General features: G+C 41.2%; 1 protein-coding gene across 1 annotated transcript in view; it reads right to left on the bottom strand.

Annotated features, from left to right (window-relative positions):
• CNTNAP2 (contactin associated protein 2) overlaps positions 1–25538 on the bottom strand; it is a 1656810-nt gene that overhangs the window by 810083 nt on the left and 821189 nt on the right. Inside the window, exon 12 of the mRNA XM_052638430.1 lies at positions 2848–2967. Within this exon, the coding sequence (XP_052494390.1) occupies positions 2848–2967 (120 nt within the window). The remainder of the gene's footprint in view (positions 1–2847; positions 2968–25538) is intronic.

The following is a 25538-nucleotide window of genomic DNA, read 5'->3' as shown; positions in this document are numbered from 1 at the left end:
TTCAATCTTTCCCAGCATCAGGGTCTGCTGACAGTACTATCTTCAAAATACATCTGAAATGCATCTCTTATTCATCACTTAAACTATCACCACCCAAGTCCAAAGAAGCATCTTTTCTTCCCTGGACCTTTACTACAGCTTCAGAACTGGTTGCGGCGCTTTCAGCCTGTCATTCGTGGTACTCCAAGTGGTATTGACCTTGGTATTGATCTAGGGTGGCCTCGGCTTGCAACAGCTTGGAGCCAGGCTTGGGTTCGCAGTCAGAGAGTTGCTGAGTCACACCCTCATGGCAGTTTGAGTCACTTTTATGGGTCATTTCTTCTGGTTTTCCTTTGGCCAATCATTTTGATTTGCCTGGTCCATAGTCCATATTTTGAGTATCTCAGGATCCTCCCATGTATGCGCACGTATCTGTTAGCCAAGTTGGACTCTACCAAAGAGGTATCTGGGTAGAACATCCCTTGACATCACTCCCCTTTGGCCTGCAAGGAGCCTTTTCTGTGCATGTGTGGTGGGGGAGGGCTCCTGACTTCGGAAATGAGAGATATGTGGTCTGAGCAGGCCCGTCCTCCTCCTTCAATTGTCCTGCTATTCTTGTTTTGGAGTTTCTGACAATAGAGAATGAATCTGCAATTGCTTTACCCTTGGGGGCCCATCTACCTTCTGCCTCAGTAGTTTTAAGTGAGACTCACTCATTCCCCGGTGGCTCAGATGGTAAAGCGTCTGCCTACAACGCGGGAGACCTGGGTTCGATCCCAGGGTTGGGAAGATCTCCTGGAGAAGGAAATGGCAACCCCCTCCAGTATTCTTGCCTGGAAAATCCCATGGACAGAGAAACCTGGTAGGCTACAGTCCATGGGGTCGCAAAGAGTCAGACACGACTGAGCGACATTTACTTTTACTAATTTACTCATTCCCCTGTTTAAAACCTTTCCATAGCTTCCCACCCACTACACTGAAATATAATTCAGAAAATAAAAATATTTTTTTCCCCCCAGTACCACCATCCTTACTTTCTGATCTGCTCTGCTCCTGCCTGTCTCCTCCACTTCATTTTGGGCCCCTACAGTCTTATTGTGCTTCAGTCACTTGGGTTTTAGTTCCTTAGAAGAAAATGGCTTTTTTCATGCCTTGGAGTGTAAATTTTCAGGGCTTCTCTTCCTTCCTCATCTTTTTGAGTGCCTTGTCTTCATCCACATGCTACATTTTGGCTAAAATGTTGCTTCCTAGGGAGGTTTTTCTTTTGTTAAACGCTCCCTCCAAAATAAATCATTCTTCACAATTTCATTACTTTTTCTTTGCAGAAAAATTACTTATATTTGTTTACTTTTTTTAGCGCTTGTTTTTATTATAAGTTGTGAACACCATGAAGACATTTACGATATCAATTTATTCTCACATGACACAATTTCTGACAAAATAGTACGTATATGAATGGCAAAACATAGAAAAAGGATCCTAGAGGTACACTTAAATATTCGTTTTCCTTTTCACAAAGTCTATGAAGAAATTCACATTTTTTTTTCTTGTTTTTGTGTCCATTACATATTTTAATTGCATTTTATCTTTTAGATAGTATAGATTTTTATATAGTTTAAGAAATAATACAGAGACCACCTCACATTGGTCAGAATGGCCATCATTAAAAAATCTACAAATAACAAATGCTGGAGAGGGTGTGGAGAAAAGGAAAACCTTCTATATTGTTGGTGGGAATGTAAAGTAGTGCAGTCATTATGGGAAACAATATAGAAGTTCCTCAAAAAGCTAAAAATAGAGTTGCCATATGATCCAGCAATCCAATTCCTGAGCATATCTCTGGACAAAACCATAATTCAAAAAGATACATGCATCTCTATGTTCATAGCAGCACTATTCGCAATAGCCAAGACATGGAAGCAAGCTAAATGTCCATTGACAGATGAATGGATGAAGAAGATACAGTACACATACAGAATAGTATATTACTCAGCCACGGAAAAAGAATGAAAGAATGTTGTTTGCAGCAACATGGACAGACCTAACGATTATCATACTAAGTGAAATAAGTCCATATATCACTTGTATGTGGAATCTAAAATATGGCACAAATGAACTTATCTACAAGACAGAAAGAGGCTCACAGACATGGAGCACAGACTTGTGGTTCCCAAGCAGGAGGAGGTTGGTTGAGGGTGGGATGATTTGGGAGTTTGGGATTAGCAGATGCAAGCTGCAATTTAAAGAATGGACAAACAAGGTCCTATGGTATTCAGTTCAGTTCAGTTCAGTCGCTCAGTTGTGTCAGACTCTTTGCGACCCCATAGACTGCAGCACACCAGGCTTCTTTGTCCATCACCAACTCCCAGAGTTTACTCAAGCTCACGTCCATTGCGTCAGCATCACCGAATATGAAAAGGATGCATATGTGTATAACTGAATCCCTCTGCTGTAGAGGAGGGTCTGGAGTGGCCTCTGAGCTTCCTCTCCCATGTGCAGTGTGAGTGGTTTGAGAGGTGACACCAACCTTACCCAGTCTAGGTTCTTGTGGCGGCTTCTTCATGGGCTAGTTCTTTCTGTGGACTTCAACCTTTCAGTTTCACTTTATACTTTTTCCTCTACATGCTGATTTTTTTAATGCTAATTATTAACTGTTCAAGTCAGAAGGTAGACTTAAAAAAAAACAAGACAAAACAGAAACTCAGTATCAAACTACACTTCACCGTTTAGCCTAACAAATCCAGCAGTATTTAGCTTCATTCATGTATTGACAAGAACACAGCACAGGAGAAACAAACATCAATGGTGCTCTTCATTCTCAACATATAGAAAAGCAATCTTCATGAAACATAAATAGGGCACAGTTACCTGTCATGTTGCAGTAAACCTTCAGAGGCCCCAGCGGTCCACTGCCGTCAGGATCTATCCAGTAGTAATTTGAGGTCTGGCCCAGGTGTTTGTATGCTTCACAGGAAGGCTCATAGATGGCTGGAAAGAAATATCCTGCGTGAGCTCAGCACCCAAAAAAGGGCCTCCCGAGATCCGTGCCCCAGTTACAGACCAAATGCTACCAAACTGCTGATTAGGAGCATATCCTCAAGTTAGAATGAGCCCTCTTTGTTCTACAATTTGATTTTTAGTCCACAAGCATTCTTTCTGACCTAACATAGACATTAAGTTCCTGCTACGGCATTATAGCTGGGGAAAGATCTAAAACAACTTAATAAATTGTTGAATAAATGTAATGTTTGCTTAAAACAGGTGCTCATGAGCATTGAAAAATATTTAGTTTATACTTATTTACAGATATCTCCTCACTGCAACGGACTTAACTGAAAGGTCATGAATATTGAGTGCATTGTCGGTCTATCAGCCAAGAGATCAGAAAAAATCTGCTCCTCGCCACCCCACCCCTGCCCACACACAGACAGACAAACACACAGACACATTTTTGCATATTTAGTATAAATTTCCTACAAACAGCATGTGATTGCTAACCTTCCTTTATTTCAGGAAAAAAAGGAAAGAAATGCCCCTGCTTCATTTTGTTACAAGTGTTTTAATTACATTAAATCTAGTTTTTGTAAAAAAAAAAAAAAAAAAAAAAAGACATTTATGTAATTAGGTTGTAGGTTTTCATCATGTTCCTTTTTGTTCCCTTGCTCCTAGCACATTTTCTTTTCTCACAGAGAATGCACCTGATTTCAGTAGCGCAGAATACATTCCTCCTTTATAGCTGGAGCTTCTAAAACACTACTGTGAAAACTTTTTAAAAATAGCTCTACACTGACTTTATGAGGGATTTGACTGTATTTAACTAAGAACTACTGAGACAGGAGGTAGATGGCCCCTCACCCCAACACAGGGTAAAGCATTGGAGATTCATCCCCTATGGAAGAAATTCCTAGCAGGGCAATTAAGCGAGGAGGTTGGGCCCTGCCCAGACCACATATTTCTCATTCCTGAAGTCATGAGACTTCCCTGACCACACCTGTGCAGAAAGGCTCCTTAGAGGTCAAAGTGGGAGTAAAGTCAAGAGGTGATCAACCCATATGCCTTTGCGGTATGATCCACCTTGGCTAAGAGATGCATGCACACACATGGAAGGGTCCTGCTGCTGCTGCTAAGTCACTTTAGTTGTGTCCGACTCTGCGCAACCCCAGAGACAGCAGCCCACCAGGCTCCCCCATCCCTGGGATTCTCCATTGCCATCTCCTTCTCCAATGCATGAAAGTGCAAATTGAAAGCGAAGTCGCTCAGTCGTGTCCTACTCCTAGCGACCCCGTGGACTGCAGCCCACCAGGCTCCTCCGTCCATGGGATTTGCAGGGCAAGAGTACTGGAGTGGGGTGCCACTGCCTTCTCCAGAAGGGTCCTGAGATGTAGCAAATATAGACTGTGAACCAGGCAAATCAAAATGATTGGCCAAGGGAAACCTGGAATAAATGCCCCATGTAAGTGACTCAGACTTGCAAGGATTCTCCTTCTGAGTCTGCCTGAGTGTCTATATCCACACATATTGTACTCTTTTCCTCTTAATAAACACTTTACTTGCTTCACTGTTTTCTGTCTTTGTGGAAATTCTTTTCTGCAAAGCCAAAGGGCCAGGGCCCTTGTCACTGACCACTGGTCTAGTGGCTAGGATCTGGTGCTCTTACCATCGCGACCCGGCTTCAGTTTCTGGTTGGGAACCCAAGCGCCTCTCTGAGCCATTGCTGCCCAAGGCCACTCGAGATCATTACTATTGGTAAAAATCTATATATTGATAAGTGGAGTCTTTTGGAAAAAGTGCTCTTGAATTCAACACTCCTAGCATCTGCCCTTTCCTAAGTTATAAAGCAAAGGTCTGACTCTGGGGCTGCCTCTTTCTACTTCCCTCTCCCAGGTTCTTGGTGCCTCCATTTGGCTCTCCATGCTTCCTCTTCCCAAAGATGCTAGACCTTAAATTCTATTTCATTTCAGCAAACACAGCACACTACAACGGTTCTGAAATGCTTTGATTTACTCAGGGCTTGCTTTCCACTTGCTTTCTTCCTTCTGCAAACAGTCATTGGGCCCATATGGTGTGTTGAGCAGTAGATTAGGGAAAACAGGTACAGCTGTGAACCGCACAGTTCAGGGACCTTTGGAACAGGGGCTGTTCACTCAGTACTCAGCCACTGCTCATTCATGAAGTGCAACTGGAAGAAAATGTGGCTAGAGTGTTAAGCACAGCCACACACTTTTGTCCCAGTGGTCAGTGGTAAAGAACACACCAGCCAATGCAGAAGATGAGGGTTTGATCCCTGGGTCTGGAAGATCCCCTGGAGAAGGAAATGGCAACCCACTCCAGTATTCTTGCCTGGAAAATTGCACAGACAGAGGAGCCTGGTGGGCCATGCCCGAGGGATCGTAAGGAGTCAGACATGACTGAGCGACTGAGCATGCAATTATTAATATGCCACTTTCTGCCTCCCAATTATCAAATTTAGATAATAAACTGTGAAAGTGAAAGTGAAGTTGCTCAGTCGTGTCCGACTCTTTGTGACCCCATGAAGTCGCTTAGTCGTGTCCGACTCTCTGTGACCCCATGGACTGTAGCATATCAGGTTCCTCCGTCCATGGGATTTTCCAGGCAAGAGTGCTGGAATGGATTGCCATTTCCTTCTCCAGGGGATCTTCCTGACTCAGGAATTGAACCCGGGTCTCCCGCATTGCAGGGAGACACTTTACCATCTGAGCCACCAGGGAATCCCTCTAATAAACTATGGTTGCTCTAATTCTGAATGCCATACCAAGTAGAGTAAGGCAATAAAAGACAGTGAAGAAATATTTTTTAAACTTTCAGCAGAAAGGTGATATACTTTGAGACAGGTTTTAGAAAGAAGGTTCCTTGCAGCAAAACACAACAGATCTTAGGGAAGTAGTTCGGAAGGTAATGAGAGCAGATAGGCTATACTTGCCATTTGCGTGCATGCTCAGTCATGTCTGATTCTTTGTGATGCCATGGACTGTAGCCCACCAGGCTCCTCCATCCATGGAATCTTCCAGACAAGAATACTGGAGTGGGCGGCTATTTCCTCCTCCAGGGGATCTCCCCAACCCAGGGATCAACCTGCATCTCCTGCATTGGCAAATGGACTCTTTCCCACTGAGCCACCTGGGAAGCTCAATACTTGCCAAAGGGCTATGGTGAGATGGCCAGAGCTATTATGGGAAAGGATAAAACAAAGAAGACAGGATAAAGTAGACGGAACTGATCACATGTTTAAGATCAGGAGGTGGACATAGTCGGAAAGAAAGAAAGAATGCCTTAAACTCACAGTCTCTGAAACCAACTGCCTTATTAACTTTGGACAATCTTCCTTCAGATTATTGCAATTATTATGTACAGTTCAGAATCACCTAGAACGAAAGGTTTACATTCTTAGGTTTTCCAATTAGCCCGTCCAGCCAATCTACCATAAAAAACTGTCCTCTTTGTTTTCCAGCTTCCCCTCTGTCATCTTCCTTATCATCTGATCTCTGGTTTATAGCAATCATCTTATTACCTGACTGCTCTACCCAAATCTCTCCTCACTCCCCACCCAATTATGCTTCTCTCCCTACCCAATCCAATGTTGGTCTTGTCCTAAAACATTACTTTAAGTTAATGTGTAATAGTTCTTCTCATCTCTGACAGTGTGCCCCAGATCCCCATCTAAGCATGCAAAACCTTCCGAAATCCTTACAGATCTCATTAGGTTTCAGCAACTTGCTGACATCAACCTTGCTCTCTGCTCAGGCGAATCTGACAAAGGAACTTATTTAACCTATGTTTACCCTTTCTGGGATTGCCTGTGGTTTTCTACAGGCCTTTTTCTCAATCTATAACATTTCTCAGTCAGAGTTAACTATGAAGGAACAAGTGTTAAGAAACAGGGCTCCAGTCAAACACATCTAAGTTTAAATTCTGACTCCACTAAGCACTAATTATACAACCTTGGCAAAGATATTTAATCTCATTTAGCCTTGTCTAGGTTGGAGAAGGAAATGGCAACCCACTCCATTATTCTTGCCTGGAGAATCCCATGGCCAGAAGAGTCTGGCAGGCTGCAGTCTGTTGAGTCGCAAGAATCGAACATGACTTAGCGAATAAACCACCACCACCAGGAAACAGGTATCATAGGTATATTAATTAATGGTTATGGGTGTTCAGTCATGTCCGACTCTTTGCGACCCCATGGACTGTAGCCTGCCAGGCTCCTCTGTCCATGGCAAGAGTACTGGAGTGGGTTGCCATTCCTCTCACCAGGGGATCTTCCTGACCCAGGGACTGAATTCACATCTCCAGCATTGACAGGCTGATTCTTTACCACTCAGCCATCGGGGAAGCCCCTATATTAATTAATAGGTGGAGTATTTATTGCTAACACAATAATTATTATTTAGGCACCACTCACCTTTTTCCTTCTTAAGGAGACATTCTCTAATCAATACATTCTGCTTTCTGTACAGTCCAGGGCTCATCTCACGAACAATAATGCTTAATTATAGTCAACGTAAGACCTGATTGACTGTTGTTAATTAAAACATATATGAAAATTTTACTTCACAATAAGATTGTAAATTGTCATGAGGACAGGGTCTAGAAAATGTGCTTTTCCTTTTTACTCTATATTAAGCTATTAATAATCTAGTTAAGAAAGACTATCAGAATGAAACTTAAAATGTACCTACGCTTCATCCTGTTCTGATTTTGATAAATGAATAGTAGGCTTGCTAGAAGAAGTCTATCCATATGAAAGCACGCTTGGATGATAGTAAGTATAGGGAGCTACTAACATTTCTGTGTAAGCATACAAGCATTTTGAGCACACAGTTGAAAGCATGTGGATGGGGGAAATTTGGATAAGCAAGAAGCTCTTTATTTTTCTTCAAAGTGTGACAATTATTCCGCTTGTCTCTAACCTGAAACAGGTTTACTGGCTGCTTTTGCCTCATCAACACCAATAGAAAAGCAAAACTTTAGTCCAAACTTTATCATGTGTGAAAAATCACCTGGAGAGCTTGTTAAGACAAGGATTCCTGGGCCTCACCCCAAAGATTCTGACTCAGAAGAGAATTTGCAGCTCTAACAAGATCCCAAGTGATGCTCATACTGCTGGTCCTGACTGTATTTTGAGAAGCATGGCTCTAATAATGAAAAAATAAAAATTAACTCAAGAAGGGTGGACTAATTCTTAATTTATATTTTAATATAAATAGGAAAAACAGGTCACTGCAAGGCAATACAGTACAATTTTAAATAACATAAGGCTAGGCTGCCCCCTCACTGTGCTGAGAATAATAAAAATAGAACTCTAAATAAACTCTAAATAAAAATACATGTCAAAAGAAATATACTTGGATGGATGTGCAGAAAAATATTTGGAAAGAAATATTTCTATTTCCAAAATACTGTTGTTACTTCTGTTACCATCGAGTATTACTCATTCGGTAACAGGGGTTGTCTTTCAACAGTAAGATTATGGATGATTTAAAACTTCATACTTTTCAATGCTTTCCACACTATAATGTGCAAAAGTTATAATATCATTAAAAATACACTTGCAAAATACATACATGGAATAATAACACTGAGACAAAATGGCAAGAACAGATGTATATAGTAAAATTATATTCATTCTGTTCCTCACTTAGAAATTAAGAGATTTCTGTTCAAATCTCCTTTCTGTCATTTACTACCTAGACACTCCCCTTAACTTTTCATTTTCTCAACCGTAAAATGAAGGCAATAGTACCTCCTCCACCAAGTTAGCATAAATATCAAGTGAAATCACACACTTTGTAACCTAAAAAGCATTGAGTGCATGGATATTTTAAAGCACAGAAGTATTTCGTATTTAGCTTGCATGCCTCAGCCAGTTAACTCTGTACTCAGTGGAGTCCTATCTGGGTTGCACAGTTTGTACATATCAAGCCCCAGGGAGATGACAGCGCCGAAGGGGCTAAGTCAGCAAGCACTGAAGAAAGAGAGGATCTGAGCTATCGTCAATGATCAAGCTTTTCTAGCAGACTGCAGGAGAACAGAAAGGCAATGGGACTGATGGCAAAATAAACAGACTCATCAAGCTCATTGATTTATTGGACGAGTAATTTTTCTGTTTCAACGCCTACTCCCAGTCAAAAGTTCTCATATTATTCTACATATTCTTAAATAAATCTCAGGTGTTCAGAAATATGACCGTTGAACACATCATATTGAATTTCATAGCTTATAAAAATCCAGAAAGTGACAAATCCTAAGTACTTATTCATTTTCATTAAATATTGAATATTGTCTGTGTGACATCATAATAGCTGTCCTGCAAAATGACAAAGCACTACTGTATCAGTTTCATAGGGCGGCTGCAACAATAACCAAATGCTTAGTGGGTTGAAACAAATCTGTTATAATTCTGGAGGTCAGACGTTCCAAGTAGGTTTCACCGAGCTAAACAGGGCTGTGTTCCTTCTGAAAACCTCTAAGGGAGAATCCACTTTCTTGCTTTTCCCAGCTTCAGAGTCTACCTGCATTCCTTGGTTCATTTTCCTATTTCTTCATCTGCAAAGTCAGAGGTGGTTAGTGGGGTTGAAAGAAAGTGGGGTCTCATGCTCCCTCTGATTCTCTGCGTGATTGTCACCTCTATTTTATCATTTATTTATTTATTTATTTTAAGTTTTATTTTTATTTTATTTTACTTTACAATACTGTATTGGTTTGGCCATACATTGACGTGAATCCACCACGGGTGTATACGAGCTCCCAATCCTGAATCCCCCTCCCACCTCCCACCCCATATCATCTCTCTGGATCATTCCCATGCACCAGCTGCAAGTATCCTGTATCCTGTATCGAACATAGACTGGCACTTCGTTTCTTACATGATAGTATACATGTTTCAATGCCATTCTCCCAAATGATCCCACCCTCTCCCTCTCCCACAGAGTCCAAAAGTCCGTTCTATTGTCACCTCTATTTTAAAGAAATCTGGCCCACCCAGACAATCTGGGGAACTCTCTTTACGAGAAGGTCTTTACTTAATCATAGTCTCCTTGCCATACAAAGTAATATATTCACAGGTTGCACAGTTTAGGACATAGACACGTTTGGTGGAGAGAGGATTATCCTGTCTATCACAATTATATAAAAATACTGCAATTGTTCTATATAAAGAAAAACTCTTATTATGTACCTAATGTACTCCCAATGTTGTTGATTAGTGAAAGATGTCAACACATCGGTAGAGAGAAAAGCAGAGCTTAAGAGCAAAGATATGAAATAGGTCTAAAGCATTAGGAAATAAAGCATGACTTAAGGAATGTTTAGGGTAAAGATAGGGTACAAACAAGGAGCCACCCCCAGGGAAAAGGATAAGTCTCAATAGTATGAATTGTTGTAGAAAATCAGAATGGGAGTCAGGTCAGGGAAATGCTAATACATGTAATGAGCAGATTTGGGTGACCCTTTTAATATTTCTTGGTGGTAGCATTTGTAGAAACTGAATTATAAGAAAAGGAATTAGTTGGTGGAATGGGATGGGGGGTAACCACATTATTGTAGGAATTGAAACCATGAAAGGTAAAAAAATATAGAAAAAGTTGATAGAGATTGCTAAGTAAAAGTGAGGGAATTTTTGTTAGGATGTGTGAGATTCGTGTTTATTTTTAATGGTGTATTTTCTGGTTATAAAGAAAATTTATACTCCTTGGATTAAGCCTGAAAAAAATCACAAATAATTAAAAAAAACAGAAACTTCTGTTTCCCTAGCTCCGTAAGTAAATTTGGGGAAACTTATGTTTCATTCCCTGGAATGCCAGGCCCCTCTCATACCTCTTTTCTAGACTTTCTTCAAGTGTATGAGATGCCAATGTAAATATCAGAATCCAGGATACATAATGCCCAGGTTTTACTAGTGGTTGTTACAGACTCATTACTCTGCTCAGTATTGGCCACCGGGGAATAAACTCTAAATCTGACGGTCAATTTCAGAGTCTTGATAATACATAAACAGCAACTGTGCCTGTTGATGCATCTTTACCAGCACTAGCTAGATTGATTTAAAATAAAAGAAAAAGAAAAGTTTCTTACTTGGCCAAAAAAAAAAAAAAAAAATTTTCATTATTGTTTGATTTGAAAATTTACTTTCACATATACATTGGAAAGATTTAAAAATCTTCTATGAAGTGTATAGTTATGCCTTTGGCCCACTTATTTATTGTCAGCATTTTTCTACTGACTTGAATCAGCTAAGATACAAATGCAGATTAAAATCTGCATTATTGTTTTTGTCTTGCTTGGTTTTTGCCTTATCACCTCAAATATGTAGTTTTGGATGTATAATATTTTGTTATCAACTCTATTAAGATTTCCCCTTTAAAAATGCTTTCACAACTCTTAAGTGTATACTATTATCTTCCATTTGTGGCAGTAAAAGCCTTGACTCTAAGACTAAGGAGTTGGTACTTACTCTGTAAGCATAGGCTAAAGAATTTAAAATAATGTAGTAACATCATCACTTTCACGTTTAAGAAGTATCTCCTGACACTTGGGTGGACACGTTGCATGCTCGGTCACTTCAGTCGTGTCCAACTCTTGAGACCCTATGGACTGTAGCCCACAAGCCTCCTCTGTCCATGGGTTTCTGGAGGCAACAATACTGGAATGGGTTGCCATGGCTTTCTCTAGGGGATCTCCCTGACCCAGGGATTGAACCCAGGTCTCCTGCAACTTCCGCATTGCAGGCAGATTCTTTACCACTGAGCCACCTTGGGCAGGTCAGGCAAGTTAATATCAACTAGGAGACTATTGTGCGCTTACCCAGTGTCTCAGTGTTAAAAGAATCCACCTGCAATGCAGGAGACGAAGGAGACGCAGGAGAAGCAGGATTGAAACCTGGGTCCAAAAGATCCTCTGAAAGAGGGCATGGCAACCCACTCCAGTATTCTTGCCATGAAAATCCCATAGACAGAGGAGCCTGGTGGGCTAGGGTCCATGGGGTTGCAAAGAGCCAGACACCACTGAAGTTAGTGAGCATGAGCATAAGGAGACTATTGCAAGAGGACACGGAAACTAATCATACATGCACATATGACTGAAACCTAAGGCCCCTGAAAGAAAAAGAGAAAATCTGTGATTTGTGCCATGGTTTCATTTCTTACATAAACACTGATTCAAGAAGGGCACTTCTATGGGTTGAAATTTATCCCCCAGGAGGTGTTGAAGTTCTAAACTTTATTTGGAAATAAGATTTTTGAAGGTGATTAAGTTAAGAAATCAGTCCTGAATATTCATTGGAAAGGCTGATGCTGAAGCTGAAACTCCAATACTTTGGCCACCTGATGCAAAGAACTGACTAATTGGAAAAGACCCTGATGCTGGGAAAGATTGAAGGCAGGAGGAGAAGGGGACGACAGAGGCTGAGATGGTTGGATGGCATCACTGACTCAATGTACATGAGTTTGAGTAAGCTCTGGGAGTTGCTTATGGACAGGCAAGCCTGGCATGCTGCAGTCCATGCGGTCATAAAGAATCAGACGCGACTGAATTGAACTGAACTGAAGTTAAAATGAACTCATTAGGGTGGCCCCTAATCTAAGGGGGCTGGTACCCCATTAAAAAGGGGAAACTGGGACACAGAGACAGATACCTATAACGGGAAGACAATATGAAGACACAGAGATAGGGACTTCCCTGGTTGTCCAGTGGCTAAGACTCCACACTCCCAATGCAGGGTGCCCAGGTTCAGTCCCTGGAGAGGGAGCTATATCCCACATGTGGCAACTAAAGATCCCACATACCGCAAATAAGACCCAAACCCGTCAAAAAAAAAAAAAAAAGACAAAAGGATAATGCTAACCATAACCAAGGAGTACTTGAGGCTCCCAGGAACTACAAGAGAAACATATAATAGATTCTCTCTCACAGCCTGTAGAAAGAACAATCAAGAAGACACCTTGGCTGCAGATTTATAGACTCAAAACTGTGAGGCGATACATTTCCCTTACTTGTTCTGCTTGTTACTTTGTTACAGTATCTCTAGGTATCTAACACAGACATACAGTTGCCAACTGACTGAACTAACATCTCCATTCCCACTTCTGAGCTCCTCCAAGGTTCTTATAGATGATGGGGAGGACTCTCCACCATGTTCCTAAACCACCATCTTAATAATGAATATCCGCCTGATAAAATAGTTGCTTTTGGCCCACTCTGTGCGAGCTCTTAGGCTGGATGCTCTGAACACTACAAAGCAACAGCTCTCTAATCTCTGCGATGCTGATGAGCTGAGAAAGGCTCTCCAAAAGCTCTTCTATGTCTCATGTTCTGAGAGAAGCAATTAAGCATGTGGGATGCATCCCTTTCGTTACTACCTTCTAGAGCATACTGATTGTTTGAAGTGGCCAAGGATGAACCATGTTAGGAAGTTAATCGCAAGTCAAAAATGAACACATACATAAAGGTCACCTTTGGAACATCATAAGTAGTCTTTTCCTAATTGCACAGAAAGGGAAAAGTTCACTTCTAACGATTTGATATAAAACTGGAAAGAAGCATAAAATAACTTTATGGTTCATTTACTAATAAATGCTATAACATGACATTTTGAGTATTGATAGTTTATGAATAGCCTCACTTTCCTGCTCTCTTATATTGGAGGTGACCCAGAACTTATTACAAACTTGCTATGTGGATGTGAGAGTTGGACCATAAAGAAGGCTGAATGCCAAAGAATTGATGCTTTCAAACTGTGGTGCTGGAGAAGACTCTTGAGAGTTCCTTGGACTGCAAGGAGATCCAACCAGTCCATCCTAAAGATCAACTGTGACTATTTATAGGAAGAATTGATGTTGAAGCTCCGATACTTGGGCCACCTAATGCAAATAGCCAACTCATTGGAAAAGACCCTGATGCTGGGAAATATTGAAGGCAGGAGGAGACGGGGATGACAGAGGATGAAATGGCTGGATAGCATCACAGATTCAGTGGACATAAGTTTGAGCAAACTCCAGGGATAGTGGAGAACAGAGGAGTCTGGCGTGCTGCAGTCCATGGAGTCACAAAGATCAGACAAGACTTAGCAACTGAACAAAAACAACAACAACAGGAACTAGGTGTCAGAAGTCCTGAAAAGGGAGGCTGGTTTACTGAACACTCTACTCCTGAATTTAGAAACAAGTATTTTTAATGGAAAACATGGATATAGCAGAAACAAACAAAATGGTAGTTGTAAGCCCTTGACAGGGGCCTGGGTCATATTTGGGTTGGTGGTACTCAGAACAGAATGGTGTCTGGAGCCCTCCTTATTCTGACCCTTTTTAATCACTGTACCACCTGTGATCTTAATCTGTCTTTCAAAAATAAGTGTCTCTTTTGAAAAAGACATTTCTCATTGGAAACAATGACACTGACTTTCTGATCTCAATTAGACTCTAGCAGATTTGGTTGGAGAAACTTGTCTTTCTAGGATCTAATTATTCCTGTTAAGGTAACTACTGAGGTTTGTACACAGCCAGACTGGAAATCCAGAGAGGCACAGTGGCCTTGAGAACTTTCCTTGTGAAAGCTTCCTAATTCTAGGACCATGTAATTATTTTTAATTAGCACAATGTAAGCTTTACAATACCTAAGTCCTCATTAACACTTGAATATTAACTTGATATTTTTTCTGTCTCTTTGGATTTTTTTTTTAAGCTTGAATGAATGCCCTGAGTAAACTACATTATTTCCCTGAGGAACTATTGTCTCATAATTGACATACAGCAAATAGCGGTGGGTAGAGAGAGTATGGGTTTAAAAGCAGATAGCCTGCATGCTAATATTATGTCATGATCTTTCCATGGACGCAATTTCTGTATGGGATGTTGTTCATTATTGTACTCTAATGGGTTCTTTCACCTGTCCAAGTCCCAAGGGAAAAGGGTAATTTAGAAGGGGAAAAAAAAAAAAATCAAGTTTTTACTTCCTCTTAATAAAACAAAAGTTTATAGTTTTCTTACCTGACAAGACCTTCAAAAAATTTTTGGAAATCAGAATAAAATCAACCCTCAAGGTAAGAGAAACCCAAGTAAGATGGTAGGTGTTGCAAGAGGGCATCAGAGGGCAGACACACTGAAACCATACTAACAGAAAACTAGTCAATCTAATCACACTAGGACCACAGTCTTGTCTAACTCAATGAAACCAAGCCATGCCTGCGGGGCAACCCAAGATGGGCGGGTCATGGTGGAGAGGTCTGATAGAGTGTGGTCCACTGGAGAAGGGAATGGCAAGCCACTTCAGTATTCTTGCCTTGAGAATCCCATGAACAGTATGAAAAGGCAAAATGATAGGATACTGAAAGAGGAACTCCCCAGGTCGGTAGGTGCCCAATATGCTACTGGAAATCAATGGAGAAATAACTCCAGAAAGAATGAAGGGATGGAGCCAAAGCAAAACCAATACCCAGTTGTGGATGTGACTGATGATAGAAGCAAGATCCGATGCTGTAAAGAGCAATATTGCATAGGAACCTGGAATGTCAGGTCCATGAGTCAAGGCAAATTGGAAGTGGTCAAACAAGAGAAGGCAAGGGTGAACATGGACATTCTAGGAATCAGTGAACTAAAATGGACTGGAATGGGGGAATTTAACTCAGATGACCATTATATCTACTACTGTGGGCAGGAATACCTCAGAAGAAATGGAGTAGCCATCATGGTCAACAGAAGAGTCCGAAATGCAGTACTTGGATGCAATCTCAAAAACGACAGAATGATCTCTGTTCATCTCCAAGGAAAACCATTCAATATCACAGTTATCCAAGTCTATGCCCCAATCAGTAACTAAGAAGAAGCTGAAGTTGAACGGTTTTATGAAGACCTACAAGACCTTTTAGAACTAACACCCAAAAAAGATGTCCTTTTCGTTATAGGGGACTGGAATGCAAAAGTAGGAAGTCAAGAAACACCTGGAGTAACAGGCAAATTTGGCCTTGGAATACAGAATGAAGCAGGGCAAAGACTAATAGAGTTTTGCCAAGAAAATGCACTGGTCATAGCAAACACCCTCTTCCAACAACACAAGAGAAGACTCTACACATGGACATCACCAGATGGTCAACACTGAAATCAGATTGATTATATTCTTTGCTGTCAAAGATGGAGAAGCTCTATACAGTCAACAAAAACAAGACCAGGAGCTGACTGTGGCTCAGATCATGAACTCCTTATTGCCAAATTCAGATTTAAATTGAAGAAAGTAGGGAAAACTGCTAGACCATTCAGGTATGACCTAAATCAAATCCCTTATGATTATACAGTGGAAGTGAGAAATAGATTTAAGGGCCTGGATCTGATAGATAGAGTGCCTGATGAACTATGGAGTGAGGTTCGTGACATTGTACAGGAGACAGGGATCAAGACCATCCCCGTGGAAAAGAAATGCAAAAAAGAAAAATGGCTGTCTGGAGAAGCCCTACAAATAGCTGTGAAATGAAGAGAGGCGAAAAGCAAAGGAGAAAAGGAAAGATATAAGCATCTGAATGCAGAGTTCCAAAGAATAGCACGAAGAGATACGAAAGCCTTCTTCAGCGATCAATGCAATGAAATCAAGGAAAACAACAGAATGGGAAAGACTAGAGCTCTCTTCAAGAAAATTAGAGATACCAAGGGAACATTTCATGCAAAGATGGGCTCGATAAAGGACAGAAATGGTATGGACCTAACAGAAGCAGAAGATATTAAGAAGAGATGGCAAGAAAACACGGAAGAACTGTACAAAAAAGATCTTCACGACCCAGATAATCATGATGGTGTGATCACTAATCTAGAGCCAGACATCTTGGAAACTGAAGTCAGGTGGGCCTTGGAAAGCATCACTACGAACAAAGCTAGTGGAGGTGATGGCATTCCAGTTGAGCTGTTTCAAATCCTGAAAGATGATGCTGTGAAAGTGCTGCACTCAATATGCCAGCAAATTTGGAAAACTCAGCAGTGGCCACAGGACTGGAAAAGGTCAGTTTTCATTCCAATCCCAAAGAAAGGCAATGCCAAAGAATGCTCAAACTACCGCACAGTTGCACTCATCTCACATGCTAGTAAAGTAATGTTCAAAATTCTCCAAGCCAGGCTTCAGCAATACATGAACCGTGAACTTCCTGATGTTCAAGCTGGTTTTAGAAAAGGCAGAGGAACCAGAGATCAAATTGCCAACATCCGCTGGATCATGCAAAAAGCAAGAGAGTTCCAGAAAAACATCTATTTCTGCTTTATTGACTATGCCAAAGCCTTTGACTGTGTGGATCACAAGAAACTGTGGAAAATTCTGAAAGAGATGGGATTACCAGACCAGCTGACCTGCCTCTTGAGAAACCTGTATGCAGGTCAGGAAGCAACAGTTAGAACTGGACATGGAACAACAGACTGGTTCCAAATAGGAAAAGGAGCATGTCAAGGTTGTATATTGTTACCCTGCTTATTTAACTTATATGCAGAGTACATCATGAGAAACACTGGACTGGAAGAAACACAAGCTGGAATCAGGATTGCTGGGAGAAATATCAATAACCTCAGATATGCAGATGACACCACCCTTATGGCAGAAAGTGAAAAGGAGCTAAAAAACCTCTTGATGAAAGTGAAAGAGGAGAGTGAAAAAGTTGGCTTAAAGCTCAAGATTCAGAAAATAAAGATCATGGCATCCGGTCCCATCACTTCATGGGAAATAGATGGGGAAACAGTGCAAACAGTGTCAGACTTTATTTTTTTTGGCTCCAAAATCACTGCAGATGGTGACTGCAGCCATGAAATTAAAAGACGCTTACTCCTTGGAAGAAAAGTTATGACCAACCTAGATAGTATATTCAAAAGCAAGAGGCATTACTTTGCCGACTAAGGTCCATGTAATCAAGGCTATGGTTTTTCCTGTGGTCATGTATGGAAGTGAGAGTTGGACTGTGAAGAAGGCTGAGCACCGAAGAACTGATGCGTTTGAACTGTGGTGTTGGAGAAGACTCTTGAGAGTCCCTTGGACTGCAAGGAGATCCAACCAGTCCATTCTGAAGGAGATCAACCCTGGGATTTCTTTGGAAGCCACGATGCTGAAGCTGAAACTGCAGTACTTTGGCCACCTCATGAGAAGAGTTGACTCACTGGAAAAGACTCTGATGCTGGGAGGGATTGGGGGCAGGAGGAGAAGGGGACGATCCAGGATGAGATGGCTGGATGGCATCACGGACTCGATGGACATGAGTCTGAGTGAATTCCAGGAGATGGTGATGGATAGGGAGGCCTGGCGTGCTGCGATTCATGGGGTTGCAAAGAGTCGGACACGACTGAGTGACTGAACTGAACTGAACTGGAACTGGAACTCTCTCTCTATCCATTTCTGCCGTGTTTGATCCTTCCCTAATTTCTCCATTCTTTGCACTGGCTCCAAGGCACTACTTTCCATCCATAATTTTGTAATACTAGCTACAGGACTTTCTACAACTCTTTGTCTCCGTACCATTACAAGTGCTTTATTCCTTGGTTATGTCAATATTTGTTGTTGTTACTCTTTAACTTCACAGAACATCACATTGTCCTTTCTTTTAAACACTCCATCTGGACAAGCTGTACTTGTTATTTTCTTCATCATTACCTTTAGGTTATAGAAGACTATAAGGAGGGAAGAAAAACTATAAAACCAAGAGGGCATGCTACCAACTCATGCTTCCTCAGTTTAATAGGTCTCTACAGTGGAGCTCAAAAGTGAAAGTGAAAACTGCTCCATCAAGTCCAGCTCTTTGCAACCTATGGGCTGTGGCCTGCCAGGCTCCTCTGTCCATGGAATTCTCCAGGCAAGAAAATCAGGACCCGGATCCCCCACACAGCAGGCAGATTCTTTACCTTCTGAGCCACCAGCCATATCAAGGACTTACTTAGATCCTACAGAGGCTGTCTCCATGGTTTCCTGCTCCATCCATTTAATACCCTGGCCCCATTTTAACCTTTTCACTCTCATTTTTGAGACTAAAAACAGTGACTCAAGATGTGTTAGTGCCTATATTCCCCTCCTTCAATATAACTCTGCACTAATCAGGCCCTTTTCCCTTTCTTATTGCTAATTAATCAAGTTATTTATTAATAGCTATTAATATAGTACTTGTTCTAATGCTATGTCTTATACTAGAAATTTGTAAAAATGAATGAATCTTAGATCCTGGCTCCGAGCAATCTGTTATCTAATATTTGGGGATGATATGTTGAAAGATAAAATATTATATAATTTTCTGTTATAAAAAAGATACAAACAAAATGCTCAGACAGGGTGGGCTTCCCTTGGGGTTCAACTGGTAAAGAATCCAGCTGCAATGCAGGAGACCTGGGTTCAGTTCCTAGGTTGGGAAGATTCTCTGGAGATGGGAAAGGCTACTCACTCCAGTATTCTGGCCTAGAGAATTCCATGGACTGTATAGTCCATGGGGTCGCAAAGAGTCGGACACGACTGAACAACTTTCACTTCACTTCACTTTGGATGTTTAGGTAAGGGATTGGATGACTTGGTTTAGCACAGTCAGAAGATTTCATCTGTGAAGCCACTTTAAACTGAGTGGCAAAGGATGGCAGGAGTTTGCCAGGGAGAGAACCCATCTTTCCTGCTATTCCAAGAGTCCTCAGGCAATTTAAGATGACTGTTTCCTTGGGTTTCCTTCTCTCTTTTTCCATTGGTTCCATCTTCTATGTCTGATAATATGCACTATTTAATCTGTCTCCACTATCTTGGGTAATGGGAAAGAAAAACAAAGAAAAATATACATGTTGCTCTCTAGTCCCAACTATAAGGGAACTTCTGCGTCTTCACCACTTAAAAGTTAACACCAGAAAGATTGAAAGTTATCATTTCCATTTCACTTTCAAGAATGTCAAGGATGTCCACACTGACTGGCCCTAAGCCCTGTGTTCTGTGATTTAGGGAGGCTTGGTCGCTGATGGCCCCGCGCTCACGGCGGCTCGTTCTCTCACGTTGGCGCCCCTACCCTTGTCTTCCCGCTGCTGCCCCTCTGGCCACTCCTTTCCTGTGTCCTGCACTGTCCCTTTTCTTCTCCCGGACTCTAGAGTGAGTTATTCTCTTAGGGCTTGTCCTCAGTGTTCTGTCTCTCTCATCTGCACGGAAGGATTAGTTAGTTTGCCCAAGATTGTTCATCTAGAAAAAGTCAGAACCATAACTGGAACACAGGGGTTCTGCTTGCAAATTCCCTGCTTTTCTTCTTTTTCTGTTTTCTTTTTGGCCATGTTGTGCACCTGGCAGGATCTTCGCTCCCAGACCAGGGCTCAAACGCAGGCTCCTGCAGTGAGAGCAAGTCCTAACAACTGGACTGCCAGGGACTTCCCCAGACTCCCCACTCTTAAATTATGCTAAATTGTTTATACTAATCTCATCTTGGAAAAAGGGGTATTTTGTTTTTATTGTGGAAGGACAGCTTAGAGAAAAGTAAAAGGAGTATATTTCAATGTTGAAAAGCCTTCTGAAGGAAAAATAGATAGATAGAAAAAATAAATAAATAAGATTTTTCTTATTTATCTATGTGTATGTGCATGTATGTGTGTTGAGAAAACAGAAATGTAATGAGGAACTGCTTTTAGGTAAACAAAATGTCAACAAAAAGTCATATCTGGCTCTGATTAGAAACTGCTCATCTTTTTGGAAACATCAGTCATTTTGAGTAAAGTTATCCTGGTAATTCAAATAATAAAAATATAATTATATTTTATACTACTTTACAGCTTTAAAATGCTTTACTATAAAAATCTTTGGTATACTTTACCCAGTTTAATGAATAAGGCAAAACGACTGATTTTAAATGACAAATAAAGTCATTTGGATTTGACGGAAAAATAAACCATTTAAAAATATGAGCATTAAGCAGCTAGAGACTGTTGTACAGAATAAAATAAGTCAGAAAGAGAAAAACACATATCATATATTCAGTTCAGTTCAGTGCAGTTGCTCAGTCGTGTCCGACTCTTTGCGACCCCATGAATCACAGCGCACCAGGCCTCCCTGTCCATCACCAACTCCCGGAGTTCCCCCAAACTCATGTGCTTCGAGTCGGTGATGCCATCCAGCCAATCATCCTCTGCCGTCCCCTTCTCCTCCTGCCCCAATCCCTCCCAGCATCAGGGTCTTTTCCAGTATAATAATGCACATATATAATGGGAGTTAAACAATAGAACAGAAAAAGACTAGAGATCTCTTCAGGAAGATTAGAGATAATAAGGGAATATTCCATGCAAAGACGGGCACAATAAAGGACAGAAACGATATGGACGTAGCAGAAGCAGACGATACTAAGAAGAGGTGGGAAGAGCGCATGGAAGAACTATACAGAGAAAAGATATTAGCGTCCTGGATAGCCACGATGGTGTGATTACTCACCTTGAGCCAGACCTCCTGGGGTGCAAAGTCAAGTGGGCCTCAGGAAGCATCACTAAGAGCAAAGCTAGTGGGGAGGTGATGGAATTCCAGCTGGGCTATTTCAAACCGTAAAAGATGATGCTGTTTAAGTGCTACACTCAATATGTTTGATTTTTCTGTTACCCAGTGAGTTGCCAGATGACTTCATCTAAATTGCTAGTGATCAAGTGAAATGCCATATATACATCATCTAATATTGTTCTATTTCTTTCCCTTTGGTGAACACAGAAAGGCCAAACTCATCTTAATCATTAAACACAATATAAGAAGGATAAAAAATATTCCCTTAAAGCATTATACACATTCCAAGATCAAATAGAAATATGCTGAGTGTAACCAACGTTTTGAATAATTCATGCTCTGCTCACCTTACTTTATTTTGTACAATTGAAAATTGGCCATATTGGTTTCTTGCACAATATACAATGAAACCTTATTTATCTGACATCATTTGGGAATGATCCATTCATAGAACCATAGAGTTTTAGTGTCTGAGAAGCCTTGAGTCCTCTAATCTATCTCCTTCATTGTGAATAATTATAATATTTATAATTTTATCAATATATTTATAAATAATTATACAGCAACAATGGCTACTTGAGCCCTTACGAAAAATTATATTCTCTGCTGAGTGCTTGTAAGCAGTAGGCCATTTGTTTTTCACAGTAAGCCTATGAGGTATGCACTATTAGTACATATTATTATTTCCATTTTACAGATAAGCAAACTGAGACCTAGAGATAGTAAAATAACTGAAGGCTACATAGCTTAAAAGCAACGAAGCTGGGATTGTACTTGAGCCCATGACCCCTGTTTTTAGACACAATATTACACCAGCTCTGAGAACCAAATGTGATAATGTCTTATTCACAAAAATCACTCATTTATTTAGCATCAATTACTAGACCAGAACTTGTGTTTCCTGACTACCTATTCTCACATTTCTTCTTATCATACAAACTCTAGCATATCTGGATCTTTAATATAAAGGAACTGATAAGCTATGTTCCTTCCTTTAAGCACTGAAACTCATTTTATTTTAAATATTATCAGTGAAAATCATTCTAAAAGTTATTGCACAGTTTTCTGCCTCCTTAATCACAGTACATTAAATATAAGTGCCATTTCTTGCTGACTCAAGTTTCATAATTACGTACATCAGTCACTGGATTATGTAGTAACAACACAAGAGAGTCACACCAAATGATACCAGAAAACTTTGTTTCATTGACTTGTTGGTTTCCCTTTTTATAAACTATGGATCTTTGCTGTATGACTTGGGATGTCATCCTGCTATTGTCCAATTTTAAACTGTACTTCTTGTCCAGACACAGAGAAATAAAATTATTCTTTATGTGTTACAGGTTGGGAAACAATGCAGTCATGTTGGTTTATACCGGGTGTCTGAACAATGACACAACAAATCTGACCATTAGAAGTCATATTTCCCTAGGGGGAATTAAGTTACTTTCTGAAGGATAAAGTAGACGCAGCCAGGAGAGACCAGGGAAAGCACTGTGAAAGCAAAGAAATAGGATGTTCAAAGGCTCAGACGCCAGAGTATGATGCTCTGGGAAGCGGGGGTGGAGCCCTGAAAGGCGCTCTGAGTGACTGGAGTCAAGAGTTCAAGGCAAGCAAGCAGGAGAAGTTGAGACTAGAGTCAGTTAGGGGACCAGGTCTTCAAAGAACTGGTGCCTTCACCTCCAGGACTTTGACTGAGTCTGAGGGGTACCTGAGGAGTTTAAAGAAGCAGGATGAGATGATCAAGTTGTATTAAGAATTCCCTTTGGCTGTGATAGGAAGACTGGACGTAGAGACCACCTACAAGGCCATGTCAAAGTTTTGAAACAAAATCCTCTCAGCAGAAATCAATATCCTCATTTCTGTGATGAGAAGGGAGACACATTCCCCAGAGACCTCGTCCATTCTAAACCTATAATTCTGTGGTTCTGTAGCTTACGATTGTTTCCTAATACATGGCCAGCGCTATGCAAAGAAATAGAGTCTTTGACATGGTTTAGGACTCTCTGTCTCTACTTGCCTGCAGCTGGAAGCTGATATCATCACTAGGCTGGAGTCATAAAGCAAGAAGAGCCCTTGGAAAAGGAAATGGCATCCCTCTCTAGTGTTCTTGCCTGGAGAATCCCGTGGACAGAGGAGCCTAATGGGCCATAGTCCATGGAGTGTCTAAAGATTTGGACATGACTTAGTGACAGAACACACACAGTTGGCTTTTAAGGCTGTTCTGACACTGATTTACTCTTGTGGTCTGTAAAAACATAAAGATTTGTGACGACTGCAGTAAACACAGCACAGTTCAGTGTTCCAGAATCTCAGTTCATTTAGCCGTCTGGTAACGTTCTGAGATTATGCTGATTGTGCCTCAACGAGGTGCTAGTTAATGGGCAGTGTCATTGTTAAACCTGTCCTCTGATCCTAGAATAGTTTGACTCTTGGCTGCCTTCCTTATTTATGCACTCTGTAAACTTAGTACAGGGGCTTCCCTGGTTGCTCAGATAGCAAAGAATCTGCCTGCAATGCAGGAGACCCAGGTTCTATCCCTGGGTCGGGAGAATCCCCTGAAGAAGGGAATGGCTACACAACCCTGAAGAATTCCATAGACAGAGGAGCCTGGCGCACTACATCCATGGGGTCACAAAGAGTCTACACAACTGAGCAACTAAAACTTTCACAAGCTTAGCACAGCACTTAACCTACAACAGCTCAGTTCCCCTGTCTACAGAAGGTGGTTTACTCCCTAAGTCATGTCCGACTCTTTGCAACTCTATGGACTGTAGCCCACCAGGCTCCTCTGTCCATGGGATTTCCCAGGCAAGAATATTGGAATGGGTTGCCATTTCCTTCTCCAGAGGTTCTTCCTGACCCAGGAATTGAACCCAGGTCTCTGGCATTGCAGGCAGATTCTTTACTGACTGAGCTAGTAGGGAATCCCTTGTATCTGTAGTTAGTAGTAGTTTAGCCGCTAGGTCCTGTCTGACTCTTGTGACCCCATGGACTGTAGCCTGCCAGGCTCCTCTGTCCATGGGATTCTCCAGGCAAGAATACTGGAGTGGGTTGCCATGTCCTTCTCCAGGGGATCTTCCCAACCCAGGGATCAAATCTGGGTCTCCTGCATTGAAGGCAGATTCTTTACCAACTGAGCTATGAGGGAAGCCCCATCTGTAGAAGGGAGATTGTTTATTAACAACCTCAGATATGCAGATGATACCACTCTAACGGCAGAAGAGGAATTAAAGAGGCTTCTTGATAAGGGTGAAAGAAAAAAGTGAAAAAGCTGGCTAGAAACTCAACATTAAAAAAACCAAGATCATGGTATCTAGTCCCATCACTTCATGGCAAATAGAAGGGGAAAAAGCGGAAGCAGTGACAGATTTTATTTTCTTGGGCTCCCAAATCACTGTGGACAGTGACTACAGCCATGAAATTAAAAGGCACTTGCTCCTTGGAAGAAAAGCTATGAAAAATCTAGACAGCATATTGAAAAACCAGAGATAGTACTATGCGAACAAAGGTCCATATAGTTTAAGCTATGATTTTTCCAGCAGTCATGTACGGATAAGAGAGTTGGACCATAAAGAAGGCTGAGTATGGAAGAACCGTTGCTCTTGAATTGAGGTGCTGGACAGAATTCTTGAGAGTCCCTTGGACAGCAAAGAGATCCAACCAGTCAATCCCAAAGGAAATTAACCCTAAATATTCATTGGAAGGACTGATACTGAAGGTGAAGCTCCAATACTTTGGTCACCTGATGCAAAGAGCCAATTCCCTGGAAAAGACACTGATTCTGGGAAAGACTGAAAGCAAAAGGAGAAGGGAGCAGCAAAGGATGAGATGGTTGGATGGCATCATTGACTCAATGGACATGAATTTGAGCAAACTCTTGGAGATAGTGGAAGACAGGGGAGCCTGGTGGGCTGCATTCCTTGGGGTCACAAAGTTGAACACAAGTTAGCAACTGGACAACAATGATAACAAGAGTTCTGTGAGTTGTGAACATTTACAGTCTTGTACTTATCGAGCTTTGCGTTAGAACTAACTGTTACTGTTTTAACTGTTATGGTCCTGAGTACCATCGCTCTAGAAGTGAAAGTCTTGTAAAG

This window comes from Budorcas taxicolor, chromosome 4 (assembly GCF_023091745.1).
Source record: "Budorcas taxicolor isolate Tak-1 chromosome 4, Takin1.1, whole genome shotgun sequence".
Classification (NCBI taxonomy): Eukaryota; Metazoa; Chordata; class Mammalia; order Artiodactyla; family Bovidae; genus Budorcas; species Budorcas taxicolor.
This window is presented reverse-complemented; position numbering and strand designations above follow the sequence as displayed.